Below are 22,477 nucleotides of genomic sequence, written 5' to 3'. Positions count from 1 at the left end.
TTTTGCAAGTACCAAAACTATCTTTTGCTAGCTAGTACCAACTACCTCATTTTTTTACTTTTTATTGTACAATAAACTGCTCAACTTATTTAATATTACAAATCAGATCTTACTCCTAAACCAATATTATTTCATAGTGACTATCTGTCCATTTAACTTTGTTTACCATTACTTAATTTTAGTCCCTTATATATTTTTCCCTTTATTTTAGCTTTATATAACTACCTTAGTTCATATATTCACAATTGTTAAAATAATCAAGGTGCTATTCTCAGGTGCTTAAGTGTAATAAGTTCACTATTTTGCCATTATATTCCAAAGCTCATTTATTTGTTTACCAATTTATTGTTCACCACAACTTATATTAGTCCCTTTTATATTATAATTTTATATTATAATCCTAACTTTAAAGAATTACCTTTAAAGTACTACCTACTATCATATTCCCAAGCTCCATTATTTGATCATCACTTTATTTGTTCACCACAAATTATTTTAGTCCCTTTTATATTGTCTCCTTTATTTTAGCTTTAAAAACTACCTTAGCTCATTATTTTTGCATTTGTTAAATAATTCAGGTGCTATTTTTTAGCTTTAGAATATTTACTTTGTTTTATACTTAATTCTAACTATAGATTCACTACAAATCTTATGATTACAAGCATTGATCCTGATACCAACCTCTTACTGAATGACTTAAATGAATCAAACAGTTACTGTAATTACTATACAGCAGAACAATCAAAGGCACTTCTCAGAGCCAACAACAACATAACTGTCTTTAACTACAATATCAGATCTTTAAGCAAGCATTACGATGACCTCATAGCATTACTAAATTCCTTGCATGCCAATATGTCCATCATTACACTAACTGAAACCTGGCTAAAGCCTGATACTACAGATGTCTATGCCATTCCTGGTTACACAGCCATACACAACTGTAGGACAGATCAACAAGGGGGTGGCACAGCTATATACTACTCAGACCAACTAGAATGTATCACTAATACTTGCACAAGGGATGAACATGGGGAATATATAATAGCTAAATTCAAATCCAAATACCTACAAAAACCTCTCACATTGATAAACATCTACAGAGTTCCACAGTCAAACATTAGCCAATTTAGTCAAAACCTAGGAAGTATGATAACTGATGCACGCATGAACAAAGATCACTTACTACTCTCAGGTGACTTCAATATAAATCTCCTGCAAGACCAGGACCTACACGTTACTGAATTCACAAACACAATGAGTAACTGCATGTTGCTACCAACAGTAACAAAACCTACAAGAGTTATGGAGACTAGTGTTTCCATACTTGACCACATCTGGACCAACACCATATTCCCTTTAAAATCAGGCATAATTACAGATAATACCACAGACCACTACCCTACTTTCCTCATAACAACTCTTGGTAAATTCCCCCAAGACACTACTAAAGTCACCTTCAGACTTCACAATAAGGCAGCCATTAATAACTTCACAACAGCAGTAACAAACATTGACTGGCACACTGAGCTAGAAATCTATACAGATAGTGACGAATGTATTAATAATTTTCTAAAAAAGACCCAATACCTCTATAACAAGCACTGCCCTAAAAAACTAAACAGATGACAGCTAAGAGACTGAACAGTCCCTGGCTAACACCCAGCATTCTCAAATCCATAAATACAAAACACCGATATGAAAAACAGTACAGAATGGGTCACATAACCAGAGACCAAACAAAACATTACTCGTCAATCCTAACCAGCCTGATAAGAAGGGCAAAAAAATTGTATTATGAGAACAGATTATCCAACTTATGAGGTGATATAAAAAAGACCTGGAAAACCCTATCAGAAATTCTGGGAACAAAAAAGATATCACGAAATAGCGAAATAAAATTAGCAAAATCAGATGAACCCCAACTCCCACCAACAGAAACAGCAAACAGACTCAATGATTTCTTCTCCACTATAGGACAAAACCTTGCCAATAAAATCCCAAGCTCAGATACCCCACCAAATGACTACCTCACTGGCAACTACCCGAACACACTGTTCCTAGCTCCGACTAACCCATACGAAGTCTCCCTTATTATCAACGCACTAAAAAACAAGGCAGGAGATTTAAATACCTTACCACCCCTTATATACAAAAAAGTGTCACAAGTGCTATCACCAATCATTGCAACACTCTTTAACAAATCCATTGAATCCTCCACCTTCCCTACAGTTCTCAAAATAGCAAGGGTCACCCCGATCCATAAAGGAGGAGACCAAACAGAGTTGAATAACTATAGGCCAATATCCAATTTACACCCTCTCTCAAAAATCTTTGAAAAATTAATTCATAAACGAATCTACTCCTACCTCATCTCCCAAAACATACTCAACCCCTGCCAATTTGGATTCTGGCCTAATAAAAATACTAATGATGCTATTATACACATGCTAGAACATATATACACTGCAATAGAGAAAAAAGAAGTCCCACTGGGGATCTTCATTGACTTACGTAAAGCTTTTGATACAGTTGACCATGACTTGCTCCACGTAAAATTGTCACACTATGGTATAAGAGGGCACTCCCTCAACTACCTCAAGTCATACCTCAGCAACAGAAGCCAATATGTGTACGCAAACGGGGCAAGCTCTTCCGCACAACCAATTACAGTTGGTGTCCCACAGGGAAGTGTCCTTGGCCCTCTTCTCTTTCTCCTATACATAAATGACCTACCAAATGCTTCGCAATTACTCAAACCCACACTATTTGCAGATGACACTACATACGTCTTCTCTCACCCGAGCCCAGTCACGCTAGCCAATGCTGTAAATACCGAATTACAGAAAATATCTACCTGGATGAGGACTAACAAACTTACACTAAACATTGACAAAACCTACTTCATTCAGTTTGGTAACAGAGCTACAGATGTCCCTCTTAACATAATGATAAACGGATCACCTGTCACAAAGCTAACAGAGGGAAAATTCTTAGGAATCCACCTTGATAATAGACTCAAATTTCATACACATATACAACAAATTTCTAAGAAAATTTCCAAGACTGTAGGCATACTATCGAAGATACGGTACTATGTTCCACAGTGAGCCCTCCTGGCCCTATATCACTCTCTTATTTACCCCTATCTCACCTATGGAATTTGTGCATGGGGCTCAACAACAATTAACCATCTCAGACCATTAATTACCCAACAAAAGGCTGCAGTCAGAATGATAACAAATTCTCACTACAGGCAGCACACTCCACCAATATTCAAAACACTCAACCTACTCACCATACAAAACATTCATACTTATTATTGCACCTATTACATACATAGAACACTTAACTCTGATATTAACCCTCCCCTCAAACATCTCCTTACGAACCTCAACAGAACACATGACCATAACACAAGGCACAGATCACTCTTTGATGTTCCTCGTGTCCCTCTCACACTATGCAAAAACTCAATGCACATAAAAGGCTCTAAAATCTGGAATTCGTTACCTGTAAATATAAAAGAAACACTACCTGTTTATAAATTCAAGTCTCTTCTCAAAGATCACTTACTCACCCAAAACCAAATAAATACTGAATAACTGAACCTTACAAATTGTATATCTTAAATGTTTCTCACAATTATATCACATAAATGTTAAACCTAAAACCCAATCTAACTTTATTATTTTTAAATACACTACCTAACAGAATACTCCATTCGACTGAATGTACAGCAATGCATGCAACCATATGACCTGTCTTTGTAATACTCATTTGTGCTTTATAGTTATCTGTTTACAATAATGTTTTATCACTGATTTCATCATTGCTTAGTTAATCTTAAGTTAATTTTAAGCCAGCCCATAATGCTTTGCTTATAAGTGGCTTTGGCATGCTGCTCTTACCTGTATTTTTTGTACCTCTGAATGTATGCTCAAATTACTAAAATAAAATATATGTGACATTGTTGACATTGAGTCACCAACACGAAATGCAAGACAGGAAAATGAAGAGAGATGCCAATGACCCATTCCGATTACAATGCCATTGAATCTATTCATGGATTACACTGCCAGCATGAGTTTGGTGGAGAAATATGACATGTTGGTTAGGTTTGTTGACTGTGCCCACAAGGTGCCCCGTGGCCTAGTGGCAAAAGCTCTTGCTTCACACGGTGAGGGTCCGGGTTTGATTCCTGGTGAAAGGGTGGAAACATTGGATGTATTTCCTTATGCCAATTGTCTATGTTCACCCATCAGTAAAATGGGTACTTGGGTGTTAGTCAACTGGTGTGGGTCGCATCCTGGGACAAAACTGACCTAATTTGCCCGATACGCTCTGTATAACAAGGGGCTTTCTATAAGTAGTATGTCATTGATGTCAGCTAGGACTGTATATCTTGTACATGTACTTGTAGTAAATAAAGATTATTATTATTATTATTATTATTATTATTATTATTATTATTATTATTATTATTATAAGGGTTGCAAGTGGTACATGAAACTTTGCTTCCATCATGGACATTACAGTAATACCTTATTCTGCAAGTAATACCTTATCCTGTATAAGTTGCTAAAAGGACAAAGGAGAAATTTTATAGGTGGTTGTTTGTATAGTGTAGTGTGGTATGAAGTAAGAATTGACTGAGAATGTAATGAATGAAAAAAAAAGCTGGGTGTTCTAGCTCTTAGGCTAAACAGGCTAAAGTGGGTTGGAGAATTTCAGTGGGAGATAAAAATGGTAGTAAGTCAAGTGTATCTGAGAGAATCAGAGGAAAGGAAGAGCATTAGTTATATTTAATAATCAGTTATGGGAAGAGCAGAGGGAATGTGAGTGTATAAATTCAAGAATTATGCAGATTAAAATGAAAGCGGGATGCAAGAAGTGGGTAATAGAAAGTGCTTATGTGGTTGGGGAAGAGAGGAATGTAGAGGAAGAAGACTTTAGGAGGTGATGAGTAAGTGTTTAGGAAGTTTTGAATGAAGTGAGAAAGTAACTGTTGTGAGGGACCTAAATGTTAAAGTAAGAAAAACTGTTGTAGAGGGTGTAGTAGGTAAGTTTGGAGTGCCAGGCATCAATGATAACTGGGGCCTTTAACCCTTTGAGGGTACGTCCCTTGGTCCAAGCCATAGTTCTATGCCATGAGCTCAGCTCACTCAGATAAGCTGTGAGCAGTAAGTTTGGGCCTAAATATGAGAGAATGCATCTATGTGGTAAGTGTGCACCATATAAAACAAATCCTACAACACGCAGTGCATAATGAGAAAAAATTTGCAACCATGTTTTTGGATTAAAACAACGACTTTGCGGTGTATTTTCATATGTTTTTTACAGTTGTATTTGGAGTTTCTTAGTCTCGCTGAAGATATACAGTGGAACCTCGGTGTTCGTGATTAATCCGTTTGAACAAATCTGACGAAAACTGAATCATATGAAAACATAAGCAATATTTCTCAAAAGAAATTATGCCAATCCAATTAATCTGTTCGAGACATCCAAAAATATTAAAAAAAAAAAAAGAAACATTTTATAGAGAATAACTATAGTTTTACATACCAACTAGGGCATACGAAATAGAGATGATTTTGATTGGTTTTAGTACTGAAAATGGCTTGAAATTGAGCTCAAAGTAGCTGAAATGTTTGATTTTTGTCGATGTTCAAGGGTGAACAAATGACATCACACATCCAATACACATCAGCTGGTAGGTCTAATGTGTGTTCACAAATGCGCTGATATTATGTATACAATTATTACAATATTGCATAACAGTAAATCTTCTATTTTATGGTGTGAATAAAAATTCATTGTGAATAAAAAATCATAGTGGAATTCATTTGTAAAGCCTGGAAATGTAACTAAAAAACAGACAAAATGTTATATTAGTGCCAGGAATGCATGCATTGTTTATTCTGGACCTTATTTTGAAATTGGAATATTTTGAACTTTGTGTGAAATTGGCCAAATTTCTGATTTCTGACCACTTTATTGAGTGATTTCTTCTGCTCAATTGATAAAACAGAAGTAATACTAGCGAAATAACTAAGAATTTGGTTGACTGGAATAATATAATTGGCCTAAAATAGGAGTCAAAGTGAGCAAAATCGCCAATGTGCAAATATTGCTGACACAGCAAATTTCACGAGAGTGTAATTTCATCAGTTTTCCATCAATTTTTTACTTTTTGTTTTATTACCTTCAGAAAAAGATTCACTACCATTTCATAAGAAAAAATATTATTTATTTTTTAAAATTCTTGGACCCTGTGGACAAGGTTCAGATCAAGGGTCTGGACCCTCAAAAGGCTAATTTAGCTGTATATATAAAGAGGTTTGATAATAGGTTATACGTATTTTAAGGATAAAGAATAAATAGGTGTACGAGATATAATATAGGGTATGAAGATAGCAGTTTGTTGGAGCATATATTAGTAGATAAAAGAATAATGGAGAAACAGACTCAACCAGCTACCAGACTGTGGGTTCGAATCCCAGTCATTCCATTGTTTTGTTGTATTCATTTACTTACTAATTTCCAGCACATTTCCTCTGGTATGAAGATTAATACATGAAAACATCTTACAGACTACGTTTTAATGTATATCAATACCTTGCAGGTGTAAAATTGCTGTTGTAGCTGATGGCATCAACACTTTCTTCTGCCTGACGTCACGCTACCGCTTGGAGGATCTCACATACTTGAACCCAGAAAATTTCACTATCTTTCAGGCATTCATGCAATTATTCAATAATAATTGGGTAAGGTCTTAAGAACTTTTTTCTGCTTTTATGTATTTTAGCTCCAGTGTTTTGTCTCCAGTGTTTCATCTCAAGTGTTTTGTCTCAAGTGTTTCATCTCCACTGTTTTGTCTCCACTGTTTCATCTCCAGTATTTCATCTAGAGTGTTTCATCTCCAGTGTTTCATCTCCAGTATTTCATCTAGTGTTTCATCTCCAGTGTTTTGTCTCCTGTGTTTTATCTTCAGTTTGTTGGAGAGTTGTCAGTTTTTTTTTACACTGGCATTTCTCACCAAGGTAGAGGAGTGACCCAAAGTAAGAAGATATTTACCATCATTCGTTCAGTAATTGTTTTATGAGATGTGTACGAACATCACAGTTTACATATGTATTGTTATTTTTATTGAGGTAGTATTCACAACTAATTCCCAAACTAGAGATAAGATAAGATAAGATAAGATTTCGTTCGGATTTTTAACCCCGGAGGGTTAGCCACCCAGGATAACCCAAGAAAGTCAGTGAGTCATCGAGGACTGTAACTTATTTCCATTGGGGTCCTTAATCTTGTCCCCCAGGATGCGACCCACACCAGTCGACTAACACCCAGGTACCTATTTGCTGCTAGGTGAACAGGACAACAGGTGTAAGGAAACGTGTCGAAATGTTTCCACCCGCCGGGAATCGAACCCGGGCCCTCCGTGTGTAAAGCGGGAGCTTTAGCCACCAGGCCACCAGTAATCTTAGTGATGTTTTGCTCTGTTCTGAGCCGTTAACGTGTTATGACATAGAGAGAAAGAGGGAGTGGAGTAAGAAGTCAGATCAGGTGAAGAGGTAAGGTGCTAGTAGAGGTCAGCTCAGGTAGGGTGATGACAGAGGTCAGTTCAGGTAGGTGATAGCAGAGGTCAGCTCAGGTAAGGTGATAGCAGAGGTCAGATCAAGTAAGGTGATAGCAGAGGTCAGGTCAGGTAAGGTGATAGCAGAGGTCAGCTCAGGTAAGGTGATAGCAGAGGTCAGCTCAGGTAAGGTGATAGCAGAGGTCAGGTCAAGTAAGGTGATAGCAGAGGTCAGTTCAGGTAAGGTAATAGCAGAGGTCAGCTGAGGTAAGGTGAGAGCAGAGGTCAGCTGAAGTAAGGTGATAGCAAAGGTCAGCTGAGGTAAGGTGATAGCAAAGGTCAGCTGAAGTAAGGTGATAGCAAAGGTCAGCTCAGGTAAGGTCATGCCAATGATGTTCCACACTCACTAATACTGACAAGTTGGTCTTCATATGTCTTGGTAATTGTCTTCTTAAAATTTATTAAACTCCTGCAGTTCATCAACATCTCTTCAGAATATTTCAAGAGTATATAATATAATATTTCAAGAGTATGTGAGGCAATACAGCCATTCTCATTATCTCAAACACCACCAAACAGGTGCATACACTGTACTAAAATACGAAAGAAGAACAAAAAAGACACCTTATGTAAAATGTGTAAGGGGTGGGTGCATAATGGATGTATGTACAATTATAGCAACGGTGCCAGAATTCATTTTGTGTGTAACAAATGCACTTTGGCACAGTTACCCTTTAGCATGATGACACTGATTTACCTAATTTTACTACAAATGTCCCATTGCCATATGTTGATTATAATTATTTTATGAAAACTGGCCTTCAATTTATTCATGTCAATGCAAGATCACTTTTTCCAAAATTGGCAGAGATTAGGATTTTAGCTAACAGAACTAGGGTGGCAGTTATATCCATCTTTGAATCCTGGCTGGATGATACGGTGACTTGACGACGAGGCCAAAATAGAAGGTTACAATATAAAATGCTTAGATAGGAACAGAAAAGGTGGTGGAGTATGTGCCTACATAAGAAATGACTTAGCTTACAATCCAAGACCTGATTTAAAAAACAATAAACTGGAGATTCTATGGTTTGAAGTGCTGCTTCCCAAGACCAAACCCATCTTAGTAGGAACTAGTTACCACCCTCCTACCCAGGATCAGTTCTTAGAAGACTTTTCCAGAGTCTTGTCCGGGCTTAAAAACAATTGCGAGACAATAATACTGGGAGACTTCAATATCTATTTTCAGCAGCAAAATAACAGACTATGCAAAAGATATAAGCAAATTCTAGGTTTAAATAGTTACACAAGACTAATTAATACACCAACCCGGATCACACAGTTCTCAGCCACCATAATTGATCACATACTTTGTAACCACTCTGAGAACATTAGTCAGTCAGGCATCATTACCACAGGCCTTAGTGATCATTTCATCATTTACTGCACCAGGAAAATCACAAGGGATAGGATAGGCCTACACAGGACAATAAAAATGAGGTCAACTATAAACTACAGTAAAGAAACACTGGTAAATAGGCTACACAATTGTGACTGGACAGAGATAACAAGTTGCACGGACATAAATGATGCCTGGGAAAAATTCAAAACAATGTTCACTGTTATCCTTGATAATATTGCACCAGTTAAAGAGGTCAGGATTAAACGGAGAACCGAACCCAGGATGGCTACTGAGATATTAGATAATATGAAATTCAGAGACCAGTTGCTAAAAAGATTTAAAACAAACAGACGGGATATTGCAGCACTAAATGAATTCCAAAGGGTGAGGAACAGAGTGCAGAGACTTATAAAAGGAGCAAAGGCAAAGCACTATTGCTCAAAAATAACCCCAGAAGGCTCTGGCAACAACTAAAACAGTTGGGGTATAGCCATAAACCAGTAGATAGGTCTAACATAGTACTCGTTATCGATAACGAGGTATGTCACGAAACAACTAAAGTGGCAAATTGCTTTAATTCCTACTACACCTCTGTCGCATCAGCATTAGTAAGTAAACTACCAGCTGCATCAAATACCTTTAACACAGACTCAGATAAGTTTCAAACATAATGTACCAATAAAGGGGCAACCCCCAAACGGTTGTATCTCATGACTTTATTCAAAAAGAACTCAGCAGGTTAAACCCATCTAAAAGCACCACCCCCGATAACATCCCGTCTGAGTTCCTAAAAGATGGTGCTTCTGAATTGTCAATCCCTATTGCTCACATAATAAATTTTTCCATCACCACTAATACTGTACCGGAGGGGTTTAAGGAGGCCGGAGTTACTCTTCTCTATAAGAAAAATAGTAGGTCTGATATAAGCAACTATAGGCCTGTTAGTGTACTCAGTGTAATATCCATAATTTTAGAGAGGGCAGTGTACTGTCAAGTAGTTAAGTACCTTAATGACAACAACATTCTCCATAGCTGTCAATCAGGCTTTAGAAGATCTTATTCAACCGACACCTCCCTAACTAATCTGATGGATTACATGAGAACTGAAATGTCAGTGGGGAACCTCAAAGGTATGGTAACTTTAGACTTGCAAAAGGTCTTCGATACTGTCAACCACAATATATTATGTAAGAAACTTCAAGCTATCGGTATAGGTTCTGTAGACTGGTTTAAGTCCTACCTTAGCAACAGGAGACAAATTGTCAAAATCAATAAAACAGAATCAGAGCCCCTGCCAATAGCATGTGGAGTTCCCCAAGGTAGTATTCTGGGTCCCTTATTAATCCTATGCTATGTTAACAACATGCCTATCATTGTAAAGTGCAAACTTTTACTGTATGCAGATGACAGTGCTCTGTTAGTGTCAGGTAAAGACCCACAAGATATAGCTAATGTATTAACACTGGAACTAGAGTCCTGCAGCAAATGGTTAGTAGACAACAAACTATCATTACACTTCGGGAAAACTGAAGCCATTCTCTTTGGCATGAGACATAAACTGAGAAGGGTAAATAATTTTAATGTCCAGTGTAATGGGGAACCCCTGACTTCAGTTTCCTCAGTAAGATATCTGGGAATCCCATTTGACCCATGCATGTCAGGAGTACAGTAGGGCCCCGCTTTACGGCATTCCGCTAATACAGTCATTTCAAATTATGACCAAAACTCGCTATACAGCTCCCCCCACCTGACTTTCTAATACGGTCACTGCGCCCCATCCTGTTTGTTTACATTCTCTGAGAGATCCGTAAGCACTAAATCTCTCCATTTTGTCTGGAAACTCCAAAATTTCAAGTGTTTTTTAAAAGTTATTTCATATTTTATATACATTCTGATAATTATACTTATGTATACCTGTACCTAAATAAACTTACACAGTGTGCTGGCGTGCAGGTACACATTAAAATCGGTAAGAGTGTCTTATGTCTCCAGACGTCATATTAGTAATGATAATAATCACCGAGTCTCATTTAAATGTCATATATTATGTTAATATACACATTTTCATTAATCCATCTATGATATTTTTTCAAAATTATATAATAAACACGATGCATAACATATAAATATGATAAGTACACCCCACAGTAGAATAAATAAACATAAATATGAAATGTGGTAGCAGACGACTTGCACAAGTGATGCCATATTAGAAATAATAATAATAATCATTGAGTCTCACTAAATGTCGTATATTATGTTAATATACACATTTTCATTAATCCATCCATGATATTTTTTTCAAAATTATATAATAAACATGATACATAACATATAAAGATGATAAATGCACCCCACAATAGAATTTATTTATTTATTTATTTATTTATTTATTTATTTATTTCCAATTTGAGCACACATACAGAGGTACAAAAAAAATACAGATAAGAGCAGCATGCCAAAGCCACTTATACTATGCATAGCATTACGGGCTGGCTTAAAATTAACTTAAGATTAACTAAGGAATGATGAAATCAGTGATAAAACATTAATGTAAACAGATTACTATAAAGCACAAGTGAGTATTACAAAGACAGGTCATATGGTTGCATGCATTGTTGTACATTCAGTCGTATGGAGTATTCTGTTAGGTAGTGTATTTAAAAAATAATAAAGTTAGATTCGGTTTTAGGTTTAACATTTATGTGATATAATTGTGAGAAACATTTAAGATATACAATTTATAAGGTTCAGTTATTCAGTATTTATTTGGTTTTGGGTGAGTAAGTGATCTTTGAGAAGAGACTTGAATTTATAAACAGGTAGTGTTTCTTTGATATTTACAGGTAATGAATTCCAGATTTTAGGGCCTTTTATGTGCATTGAGTTTTTGCATAGTGTGAGATGGACACGAGGAACATCAAAGAGTGATCTGTGCCTTGTGTTATGGTCATGTGTTCTGTTGAGGTTGGCAAGGAGATGTTTGAGGGGAGGGTTAATATCAGAGTTAAGTGTTCTATGTATGTAATAGGTGCAGTAATAAGTATGGATGTTTTGTATGGTGAGTAGGTTTAGTGTATTGAATATTGGTGGAGTGTGCTGCCTGTAGTGAGAATTTGTTATCATTCTAACTGCAGCCTTTTGTTGAGTAATTAGTGGTCTGAGATGGTTAATTGTTGTTGAGCCCCATGTACAAATTCCATAGGTGAGATAGGGGTAAATAAGAGAGTGATATAGGGCCAGGAGGGCTGACTGTGGAACATAGTACCGTATCTTCGATAGTATGCCTACAGTCTTGGAAATTTTCTTAGAAATTTGTTGTATATGTGTATGAAATTTGAGTCTATTATCAAGGTGGATTCCTAAGAATTTTCCCTCTGTTAGTTTTGTGATAGGTGATCCGTTTATCATTATGTTAAGAGGGACATCTGTAGCTCTGTTACCAAACTGAATGAAGTAGGTTTTGTCAATGTTTAGTGTAAGTTTGTTAGTCCTCATCCAGGTAGATATTTTCTGTAATTCGGTATTTACAGTATTGGCTAGCGTGACTGGGCTCGGGTGAGAGAAGACGTATGTAGTGTCATCTGCAAATAGTGTGGGTTTGAGTAATTGCGAAGCATTTGGAAGGTCATTTATGTATAGGAGAAAGAGAAGAGGGCCAAGGACACTTCCCTGTGGGACACCAACTGTAATTGGTTGCGCAGAAGAGTTTGCCCCATTTGCGTACACATATTGGCTTCTGTTGCTGAGGTATGACTTGAGGTAGTTGAGGGAGTGCCCTCTTATACCATAGTGTGACAATTTTACGTGGAGCAAGTCATGGTCAACTGTATCAAAAGCTTTACGTAAGTCAATGAAGATCCCCAGTGGGACTTCTTTTTTCTCTATTGCAGTGTATATATGTTCTAGCATGTGTATAATAGCATCATTAGTATTTTTATTAGGCCTGAATCCAAATTGGCAGGGGTTGAGTATGTTTTGGGAGATAAGGTAGGAGTAGATTCGTTTATGAATTAATTTTTCGAAGATTTTTGAGAGAGGGTGTAAGTTGGATATTGGCCTATAGTTATTCAACTCTGTTTGGTCTCCTCCTTTGTGGATCGGGGTGACCCTTGCTATTTTGAGTACTGTAGGGAAGGTGGAGGATTCAATGGATTTGTTAAAGAGTGTTGCAATGATTGGTGATAGCACTTGTGACACTTTTTTGTATATAAAGGGTGGTAAGGTATTTAAATCTCCTGCCTTGTTTTTTAGTGCGTTGATAATAAGGGAGACTTCGTATGGGTTAGTCGGAGCTAGGAACAGTGTGTTCAGGTAGTTGCCGGTGAGGTAGTCATTTGGTGGGGTATCTGAGCTTGGGATTTTATTGGCAAGGTTTTGTCCTATAGTGGAGAAGAAATCATTGAGTCTGTTTGCTGTTTCTGTTGGTGGGAGTTGGGGTTCATCTGATTTTGCTAATTTTATTTCGCTATTTCGTGATATCTTTTTTGTTCCGAGAATTTCTGATAGGGTTTTCCAGGTCTTTTTTATATCACCTCGTAAGTTGGATAATCTGTTCTCATAATACAATTTTTTTGCCCTTCTTATCAGGCTGGTTAGGATTGACGAGTAACGTTTTGTTTGGTCTCTGGTTATGTGACCCATTCTGTACTGTTTTTCATATTGGTGTTTTGTATTTATGGATTTGAGAATGCTGGGTGTTAGCCAGGGACTGTTCAGTCTCTTTGCTGTCATCTGTTTAGTTTTTTTAGGGCAGTGCTTGTTATAGAGGTATTGGTTTTTTTTTAGAAAATTATTAATACATTCGTCAATATCTGTATAGGTTTCTAGCTCAGTGTGCCAATCAATGTTTGCTATTGCTGTTGTGAAGTTATTAATGGCTGCCTCATTGTGAAGTCTGAAGGTGACTTTAGTAGTGTCTTGGGGTAGTTTACCAAGAGTTGTTATGAGGAAAGTAGGGTAGTGGTCTGTGGTATTATCTGTAATTATGCCTGATTTTAAAGGGGATATGGTGTTGGTCCAGATGTGGTCAAGTAGGGAAACACTAGTCTCTGTAACTCTTGTAGGTTTTGTTACTGTTGGTAGTAACATACAGTTACTCATTGTGTTTGTGAATTCAGTAACGTGTGGGTCCTGGTCTTGCAGGAGATTTATATTGAAGTCACCTGAGAGTAGTAAGTGATCTTTGTTCATGCGTGCATCAGTTATCATACTTCCTAGATTTTGACTAAATTGGCTAATGTTTGACTGTGTAGATGTTTATCAATGTGAGAGGTTTTTGTAGGTACTTGGATTTGAATTTAGCTATTATATATTCCCCATGTTCATCCCTTGTGCAAGTATTAGTGATACATTCTAGTTGGTCTGAGTAGTATATGTGATGTGGTAGCAGACGACTTGCACAAGTGACGCCATATTAGAAATGATAATAATAATAATAATAATAATAATAATAATAATCACCAAGTCTCATTAAATGTCTTATATTACGTTAATATACACATGTTCATTAATCCATCCATTATATTTTTTTCAAAATTATATAATAAACATGATACATAACATATAAAGATGATAAATACACCCCACAATAGTATAAATAAACATAAATATGAGATGTGGTAGCGAGATAACTTGTACAAGTGACAGCAAGAATAACATTTTCTCTAATCTAACATAAGAGAAAATGTGTTACTGGGGGTAACTGTAGAAAATTATTCCTTTCGTATGTATAAAAGTAAGTTTATTCAGGTATACACAAATACAGTTACATAGATCATCATACATAACAGCATATGTGTAGAGAACCTAGGATAACCCAAAAAAGTGAGAGTGGCTTATTTCCATTGCCTTCACTCAGAGTGTCATTTCTTCTCAAAATGATGTTACATGAGAATGGGAGTGTTCTTCTTTATTTATTCTACCGTATCAATGTAGAAACAACTTGTACACAATGTAACTTGTACACAAACCAGAAGTGTACACTTTGTTTGTTTACAAAACTTACCGTCACCTGGTTTGTTTACATAACTCGGCGCCTGTCCTCTCTCATGCACTCATTCTGTTTCTCTCTTATTTATTCGTTTTATCTCATTTACTTACTCCTGACCCTACATTAAGACTACAAATATTTTAAGGTAAGTAATGAGTGAACTGTATATACATTTTATCGCTCTGGGATGCTTAAATATCATAGAATAGTATGTGTGGATGGGGTGGTCTGGCTGGCTACCATACATACCACACTTGATTTCTTACAATAAATACTACTCATTTCACCCTAGATTAAGACTACAAATATTTTAAGGTAAGTAATGAGTAAACTGTATATGCATTTTATCGCTCTGGGATGCTTAAATATAATAGAATATTATGTGGCCTGGTATGGTAGCCCGGCTGACTAGCATACATACCACACTTGATTTCTTACAATAAATACTACTTGTCTCACCCTATATTAAGACTAAAAATATTTTAAGGCAAGTAATGAGTGCACTATGTGTGTATTGTACTTTTTTATTGTTTTTTGATACCTAGTTCTATTGCTAACTTAATATATGTTAGTGTAAACTTGTTATCTACTATTTGTGTGCATTTATAAGTGGAAAAAGAGGGTGTTCCACTTTATGGCGATTTCCGCTTCATGGCGGTAGCCTGGAACCTAACCTGCCGTATAAGTGGGGCCCTACTGTATTGATAGGGAACAGTGTAGTAAAGAAAGCGAATACCAGACTGAAATTCCTCTATAGACAAGCACAGTGTCCACCTACTGAGGCTCGCAGGACCCTATGTCTAACCCTTATACAATATCATATGGACTACGCTTGCTCTTCATGGTACTCTGCCTTGACAAAAAACTGAAAGATAGACTGCAAATCACCCAGAACAAAATGGTAAGATCCATCCTGGGCCTGGATCCAAGAGAGCATGTAGGCCAGGATGAATTACAACAATTGGATATGCTGAATGTTGAAGACAGAGTAAAACAACTGAAGCTAAATCATGTTTATAAAATTGCTCACAAACTGTCCAGAATATCTTGCTGCCAGTTTTGTCAAGGCTGGGAACCAAAGCAGTCATAGTACAGGCCCTCCATCACAAATCCGGCATCATTGGAACCTGTAGTGTGCCGGATTACTGAGTTTGCCGGATTACAGAGTGGTTAGGTTAGAATACACTTAATAAAATTAACCAACTTGACTTACACAGTTCATTGAACATCGGCAAAAATTGAACATTTCCACTACTTTGAGCTCAATTTCAAGGTACTTTTCATCATGAAAGCAATCAAAATCATGTCTATTTCTGCAATATATCTTCCATTCTATCAAATGAGTCCAAAAAAATGAGAATACAACCATAAAAACCATACGAAAATATACTGCAAAGAGGCGGCTAATGGCTGAGAAGTTAACTCCCTTATTTATTGTCCGTCTTTTTTATTTTTGTTGTACGTTAAGAACCCCTCAAGGAAGGTTCCTTGATGTTGGTGAGGGGCTCTTGATTTAGGGAATTGGATCTGTGCTCCAGTTCCCCGAATTAACCCTTTGACTGTTTTTGACGTATAAATACGTCTTACGAGCCAATGTTTCTGACGTATATATACTCAATAATTCTAGCGGCTTCAAATCAAGTGGGAGAAAGCTGGTAGGCCCACATGTGAGAGAATGGGTCTGTGTGGTCAGTGTGCACCACATAAAAAAAATCCTGCAGCACACATTGCGTAATGAGAAAAAAAAAACTGATCGTTTTTTTGGAATAAAACGCCGCCTTTGAGGTGTATTTTCGTATAGTATTTATCGTTGTATTCGCATTTTCATGGTCTTAGGTGATAAAACGGAAAACATATTACAGAAATAGAGATGATTTTCATTACTTTTACGATGAAAACGACCTTGAAACTGAGCTCAAAGTAGCGGAAATGTTCGATTTTTACCAATGTTCAAGAGTACATAAATCACACCACACGTCCAATACACGTCAACTGGGGAGTCTAATATTCTTTCATTAGTGCACTGATATTATTTATACCATTTTTACAATAATGCAGTCGTCTGCATAACAGTAAATTTTGTATTTTTTTGTATGAATAAAAAATCAAAATAGAAAGCAATAATAATATAAGAGGGGCCTAGAGATGTGACTAATGAACAGAGCATATGTTATTTTAGTGCCACGAATGTCTACCTTGTTTATTCTGGACCCTATTTTGAAATTGGCATCTTTTTTATTTTGCGTGAAATTGGCCAAATTGCCAATTTCTGACCACCATATTGGGTAGTCCAAATTAGTAAATGGGAGGTTTCTTGTACTCAGCTGATAGATAAAAATGGAGTTCTAAAGAAATAGCTATGAGTTTGGTCAACTGGAACAATGGAATTGGCTGAAAATTGGGCTCAAAGTCGGCGAAATCGCCGATACGCATATGTCGCCGAGACCGCTAACTTTGCGGGAGCATAATTCCACAAGTTTTCGACCAAATTTCGAACTTTTGGTGTCATTACCATCGGGAAAAGATTCTCTATCATTTCATAAGAAAAAATATTTTTTTTTTTTTTTCAAAAATTGAGCGACATAGAATGACAGTTTCAGAGAGGGGCCTGAAACAGTCAAAGGGTTAAACCTGAATGCCTTCCACATCCCCTCCCCCAGGCGCTGTATAATCCTCCGGGTTTAGCACTTCCCCCTTGATTATAATAATAATAATGTACGTTAAGAAGCATCTTTCCATCATATATTGCGCAAGTTTCAATGAGAAAGCCCAACAAACAACCGAGAAAAAAAACAAATATTTACCAAAAATCATATATGGCAAGCCCAAGCCAGGTACTGGAAATAAGTCACTTTGTCTGACTTTTCTGGGTTATCTTAGGTTCTCTATACAGTGGACCCCTGCATACCGTACGCATCGCATACCGTACAATCTGCATACCGGACGCTTTGATCGCAAAAAATTTGCCTCGCATACCGCCCAAAAACCCACTCACCGCCCTTCGTCCGAGACGCGTCCAATGTGCGGCCTGAGCCACGCTCACATGTTCCGCCGGTGGCATTGTTTACCAGCCAGCCTCCGCGGTAACATCCAAGCATACAATCGGAACATTTCGTATTATTACAGTGTTTTTGGTGATTTTTTCTGGAAAATAAGTGACCATGGGCCCCAAGAAAGTTTCTAGTGCCAACCCTACAGCAATAAGGGTGAGAATTACTATAGAGATGAAGAAAAAGATCATTGATAAGTATGAAAGTGGAGTGCGTGTCTCCGAGCTGGCCAGGTTGTATAATAAACCCCAATCAACCATCGCTACTATTGGTGGTACAGCTGCTGCTGCTGCTGCTGTACCACCGTCAGCTGCTGCTGCACTGTCAGCTGCTGCTGCACTGTCAGCTGCTGCTGCACTGTCAGGTGCTGCTGCTGTTGTACCACCGTCAGCTGCTGCTGCTGCTGTAGTACCGTCTGCTGCTGCTGTAGCATCGTCTGCTGCTGCTGTAGCATCGTCTGCTGCTGCTGTAGCATCGTCTGCTGCTGCTGTAGCATCGTCTGCTGCTGCTGTAGCATCGTCTGTTGCTGCTGTAGCATCGTCTGCTGCTGCTGTAGCAGCGTCTGTTGCTGCTGTAGCATCGTCTGCTGCTGCTGTAGCATCGTCTGCTGCTGCTGTAGCATCGTCTGCTGCTGCTGTAGCATCGTCTGTTGCTGCTGTAGCATCGTCTGCTGCTGCTGTAGCATCGTCTGTTGCTGCTGTAGCATCGTCTGTTGCTGGTGTACCACCGTCAGCTGCTGCTGCTGCTGTAGCACCGTTGTTGGTGTGGCTTATTGAGAATACCAAGAAACAATTAACCCCAGAGGATTTGCCACCCAGGATAACCCAAAAAAAGTCAGTGTCATCGAAGACTGTCTAACTTATTTCCATTGGGGTCCTTAATCTTGTCTCCCAGGATGCAACCCACACCAGTCGACTAACACCCAGGTGAACAGGGAAAAACGCCTGGAACTAGTGCTCATATTGGTGAATTTAAAGCCAGCAAAGGTTGGTTTGAGAAGAATCGCTGTTGCTGGATCAGTCAGCTGTTGCTAGATCAGTCAGCTGTTGCTGGATCAGTCAGCTGTTGCTGGACCAGTCAGCTGTTGCTGGATCAGTCAGCTGTTGCTGGACCAGTCAGCTGTTGCTGGAACAGTCAGCTGTTGCTGGACCAGTCAGCTGCTGCTGCACCACGGTCAGCTGCTGTTGCACCATCAGCTGTCTCTGAACATGACTCGTCCTGAACCTGTCCGTCCAGCCTGAGCGCCTGCCTTGCCGTCAGTGTTTACAAGCCAGGGTGGCCGGTTGCATGCATACATTCGATACATTTTGTATTATTCCATTATTTATAGTGCTTGTAACTGCTAAATAAGCCACCATGGGCCCAAAGAAAGCTTCTAGTGCCAACCCTGTGGTAAAAAGGGTGATAAATACTATCGTACCACAGTCAGCTGCTGCTGCACCACAGCTGCAGCTGCACCCAGCTGCTGCTGCACCATGGTCAGCTGCACCACAGCTGTTGTTGTTGCTGCACCACCATCAGCTGTATTACTCGAAGATGTGGAGAGAGTGTTGTTGGTGTGGCTTAACGTGAAACAATTACCGAGAAACAATTAACCCCGGAGGGTTAGCCACCCAGGATAACCCAAGAAAGTCAGTGCATCATCGAGGACTCAAACTTATTTCCATTGGGGTCCTTAATCTTGTCTCCCAGGATGCAACCCACACCAGTCGACTAACACCCAGGTGAACAGGGAAAAATGCCTGGAACTAGTGCTCATATTGGTGAATTTAAAGCCAGCAAAGATTGGTTTGAGAGATTTAAGAATCGTAGTGGCATACACAGTGTGATAAGGCCTGTTCTGGAAGAAAATGCCAAACAGGACCTACAGTACTCAGGAGGAAAAGGCACTCCCAGGACACAGTGTCTCATCAGTCATTGCTGCATCTTCAATAAACGTAAGTGTCATTTATTCTTCATTTAGTAGAGTAGTACATGCACAATATATATTGTGCATGTACTACTCTACTATTGTGCATGTATCCTTCTCTTTGTGTGTAGGAAAATGTATATTTCATGTGGTAAAAATTTTTTTTTCATACTTTTGGGTGTCTTGCACGGATTAATTTGATTTCCATTATTTCTTATGGGGAAAATTCATTCGCATACCGAACATTTCGCATAACAACCAGCCCTCTTGCACGGATTAAGGTCGCTATGCAGGGGTCCACTGCTTACACTGCTATGTATGATAGTCTATGTAACTGTATTTGTGTATACCTGAATAAACTTATTTACTTCTAGTCTGCCAACTGAGTACAAGAAACCGCTCATTCACTTATTTCAACTACACAATAAAGTGGTCAGAAATTGGCAATTCGGCCGATTTCACACAAATTTCAACAGATGCCAATTTCAAAATAGGATCCAGAATAAACAATGTAGACATTCCTGGCACTAAAATAACATTTTCTCTGTTCATTAGTCACGGCTCCAGAACCCTCTTATATTACTCTTGCTTACCATTTGGAATTTTTATTCACAAAAAATAGAAGATTTACTGTTATGCAGACTGCTGCATTATTGTAATAATTGTATAAATAATGTCAACCCATTCTTGACTCCGTATTGGAATTTAGACTGGCAGGTGGACAGGTATTGGACGGTTTGTTTACTCTTGAGCTTTGCTAAAGAATAGAACATTTTCGCTACTGGGAGCGCAATTTCAAGGTGCTTTTCATCATGAAAGCAATCAAAATCATATCTATTTCTGTAATGTATCTTTCATTCTATCAAATGAGACCAAAAAAATGAGAATATAACCATAACAACCATACAAAAATATACCGCTAAGCGGCCGCAAATGGCTGAGAAGTGATTACCGCTATTTATGGTCTGATTTCTTTCATTTTTGGTGTACATGAAGAAGTATCTTTCCATCATACATTGCCCAAGGTTGAATAAGATAACCCAACAAACAACTGAGAAAATAATATAATAATAATAATAATAATACAGTGGACCCCCGCATACCGTCGGCATCACATAACGTTCAATCCGCATACCGCTCGCTTTTAACGCAAAAATTTTGCCTCGCATACCGCTCAAAAACCTGCTCACCGCTCTTCGTCCGAGACGTGTCCAATGTGCGCCCTTAGCCAGCCTCACATGTGCTGCCGGTGGCATTGTTTACCAGCCAGCCTCCGCAGTAACATCCAAGCATACAATCGGAACATTTCGTATTATTACAGTGTTTTTGGTGATTTTATCTGCAAAATAAGTGACCATGGGCCCCAAGAAAGCTTCTAGTGCCAACCCTACAGCAATAAGGGTGAGAATTACTATAGAGATGAAGAAAAAGATCATTGATAAGTATGAAAGTGGAGTGCGTGTCTCTGAGCTGGCCAGGTTGTATAATAAACCCCAATCAACCATCGCTACTATTGGTGGTACAGCTGCTGCTGCTGCTGCTGCTGTACCACTGTCAGCTGCTGCTGCTGCTGTAGTACCGTCTGCTGCTGCTGTAGCATCGTCTGCTGCTGCTGTAGCACTGTCAGCTGCTGCTGCTGCTGTACCACCGTCAGCTGCTGCTGCTGCTGTAGTACCATCTGCTGCTGCTGTAGCATCGTCTGCTGCTGCTGTAGCACTGTCAGCTGCTGCTGCTGTTGTACCACCATCAGCTGCTGCTCCTGCTGCTGCTGCTGTAGTACCGTCTGCTGCTGCTGTAGCATCGTCTGCTGCTGCTGTAGCACTGTCAGCTGCTGCTGCTGTTGTACCACCGTCAGCTGCTGCTGCTGCTGTTGTAGTACCGTCTGCTGCTGCTGTAGTACCATCTGCTGCTGCTGTAGCATCGTCTGCTGCTGCTGTAGCATCGTCTGCTGCTACTGTAGCACTGTCAGCTGCTGCTGCTGCTGTAGCACCGTTGTTGGTGTGGCTTATTGAGAATACCAAGAAACAATTAACCCCAGAGGATTTGCCACCCAGGATAACCCAGAAAAGTCAGTGTCATCGAAGACTGTCTAACTTATTTCCATTGGGGTCCTTAATCTTGTCTCCCAGGATGCAACCCACACCAGTCGACTAACACCCAGGTGAACAGGGAAAAATGTCTGGAACTAGTGCTCATATTGGTGAATTTAAAGCCAGCAAAGGTTGGTTTGAGAGATTTAAGAATCGTAGTGGCATACACAGTGTGATAAGGCCTGTTCTGGAAGAAAATGCCAAACAGGACCTACAGTACTCAGGAGGAAAAGGCACTCCCAGGACACAGTGTCTCATCAGTCATTGCTGCATCTTCAATAAAGGTAAGTGTCATTTATTCTTCATTTAGTAGAGTAGTACATGCACAATACAGTGGACCCCCGGTTAACGATATTTTTTCACTCCGTAAGTATGTTCAGGTGCCAGTACTGACCGAATTTATTCCCATAAGGAATATTGTGAAGTAGATTAGTCCATTTCAGACCCCCAAACAT

At 38.7% G+C, this 22,477-nt stretch overlaps 2 protein-coding genes across 3 annotated transcripts in view; one reads left to right on the top strand and one right to left on the bottom strand.

Moving 5' to 3' along the window:
- Positions 1-22,477, bottom strand: part of LOC138854784 (uncharacterized) — a 338,965-nt gene that overhangs the window by 110,881 nt on the left and 205,607 nt on the right. The gene's annotated exons all lie outside the window — the stretch shown is intronic.
- mRpS29 (mitochondrial ribosomal protein S29) overlaps positions 1-22,477 on the top strand; it is a 193,406-nt gene that overhangs the window by 153,355 nt on the left and 17,574 nt on the right. For both annotated transcript variants that reach the window (XM_053795726.2, XM_070099839.1), the window contains exon 7: positions 6,626-6,767. In XM_053795726.2, coding sequence (XP_053651701.2) covers positions 6,626-6,767 — 142 coding nt within the window. The remainder of the gene's footprint in view (positions 1-6,625; positions 6,768-22,477) is intronic.

This window comes from Cherax quadricarinatus, chromosome 69 (genome assembly GCF_038502225.1).
Source record: "Cherax quadricarinatus isolate ZL_2023a chromosome 69, ASM3850222v1, whole genome shotgun sequence".
Classification (NCBI taxonomy): domain Eukaryota; kingdom Metazoa; phylum Arthropoda; class Malacostraca; order Decapoda; family Parastacidae; genus Cherax; species Cherax quadricarinatus.
Note: the sequence above shows the minus strand (reverse complement) of the source record. Positions and strands in the feature narration are given on the sequence as shown.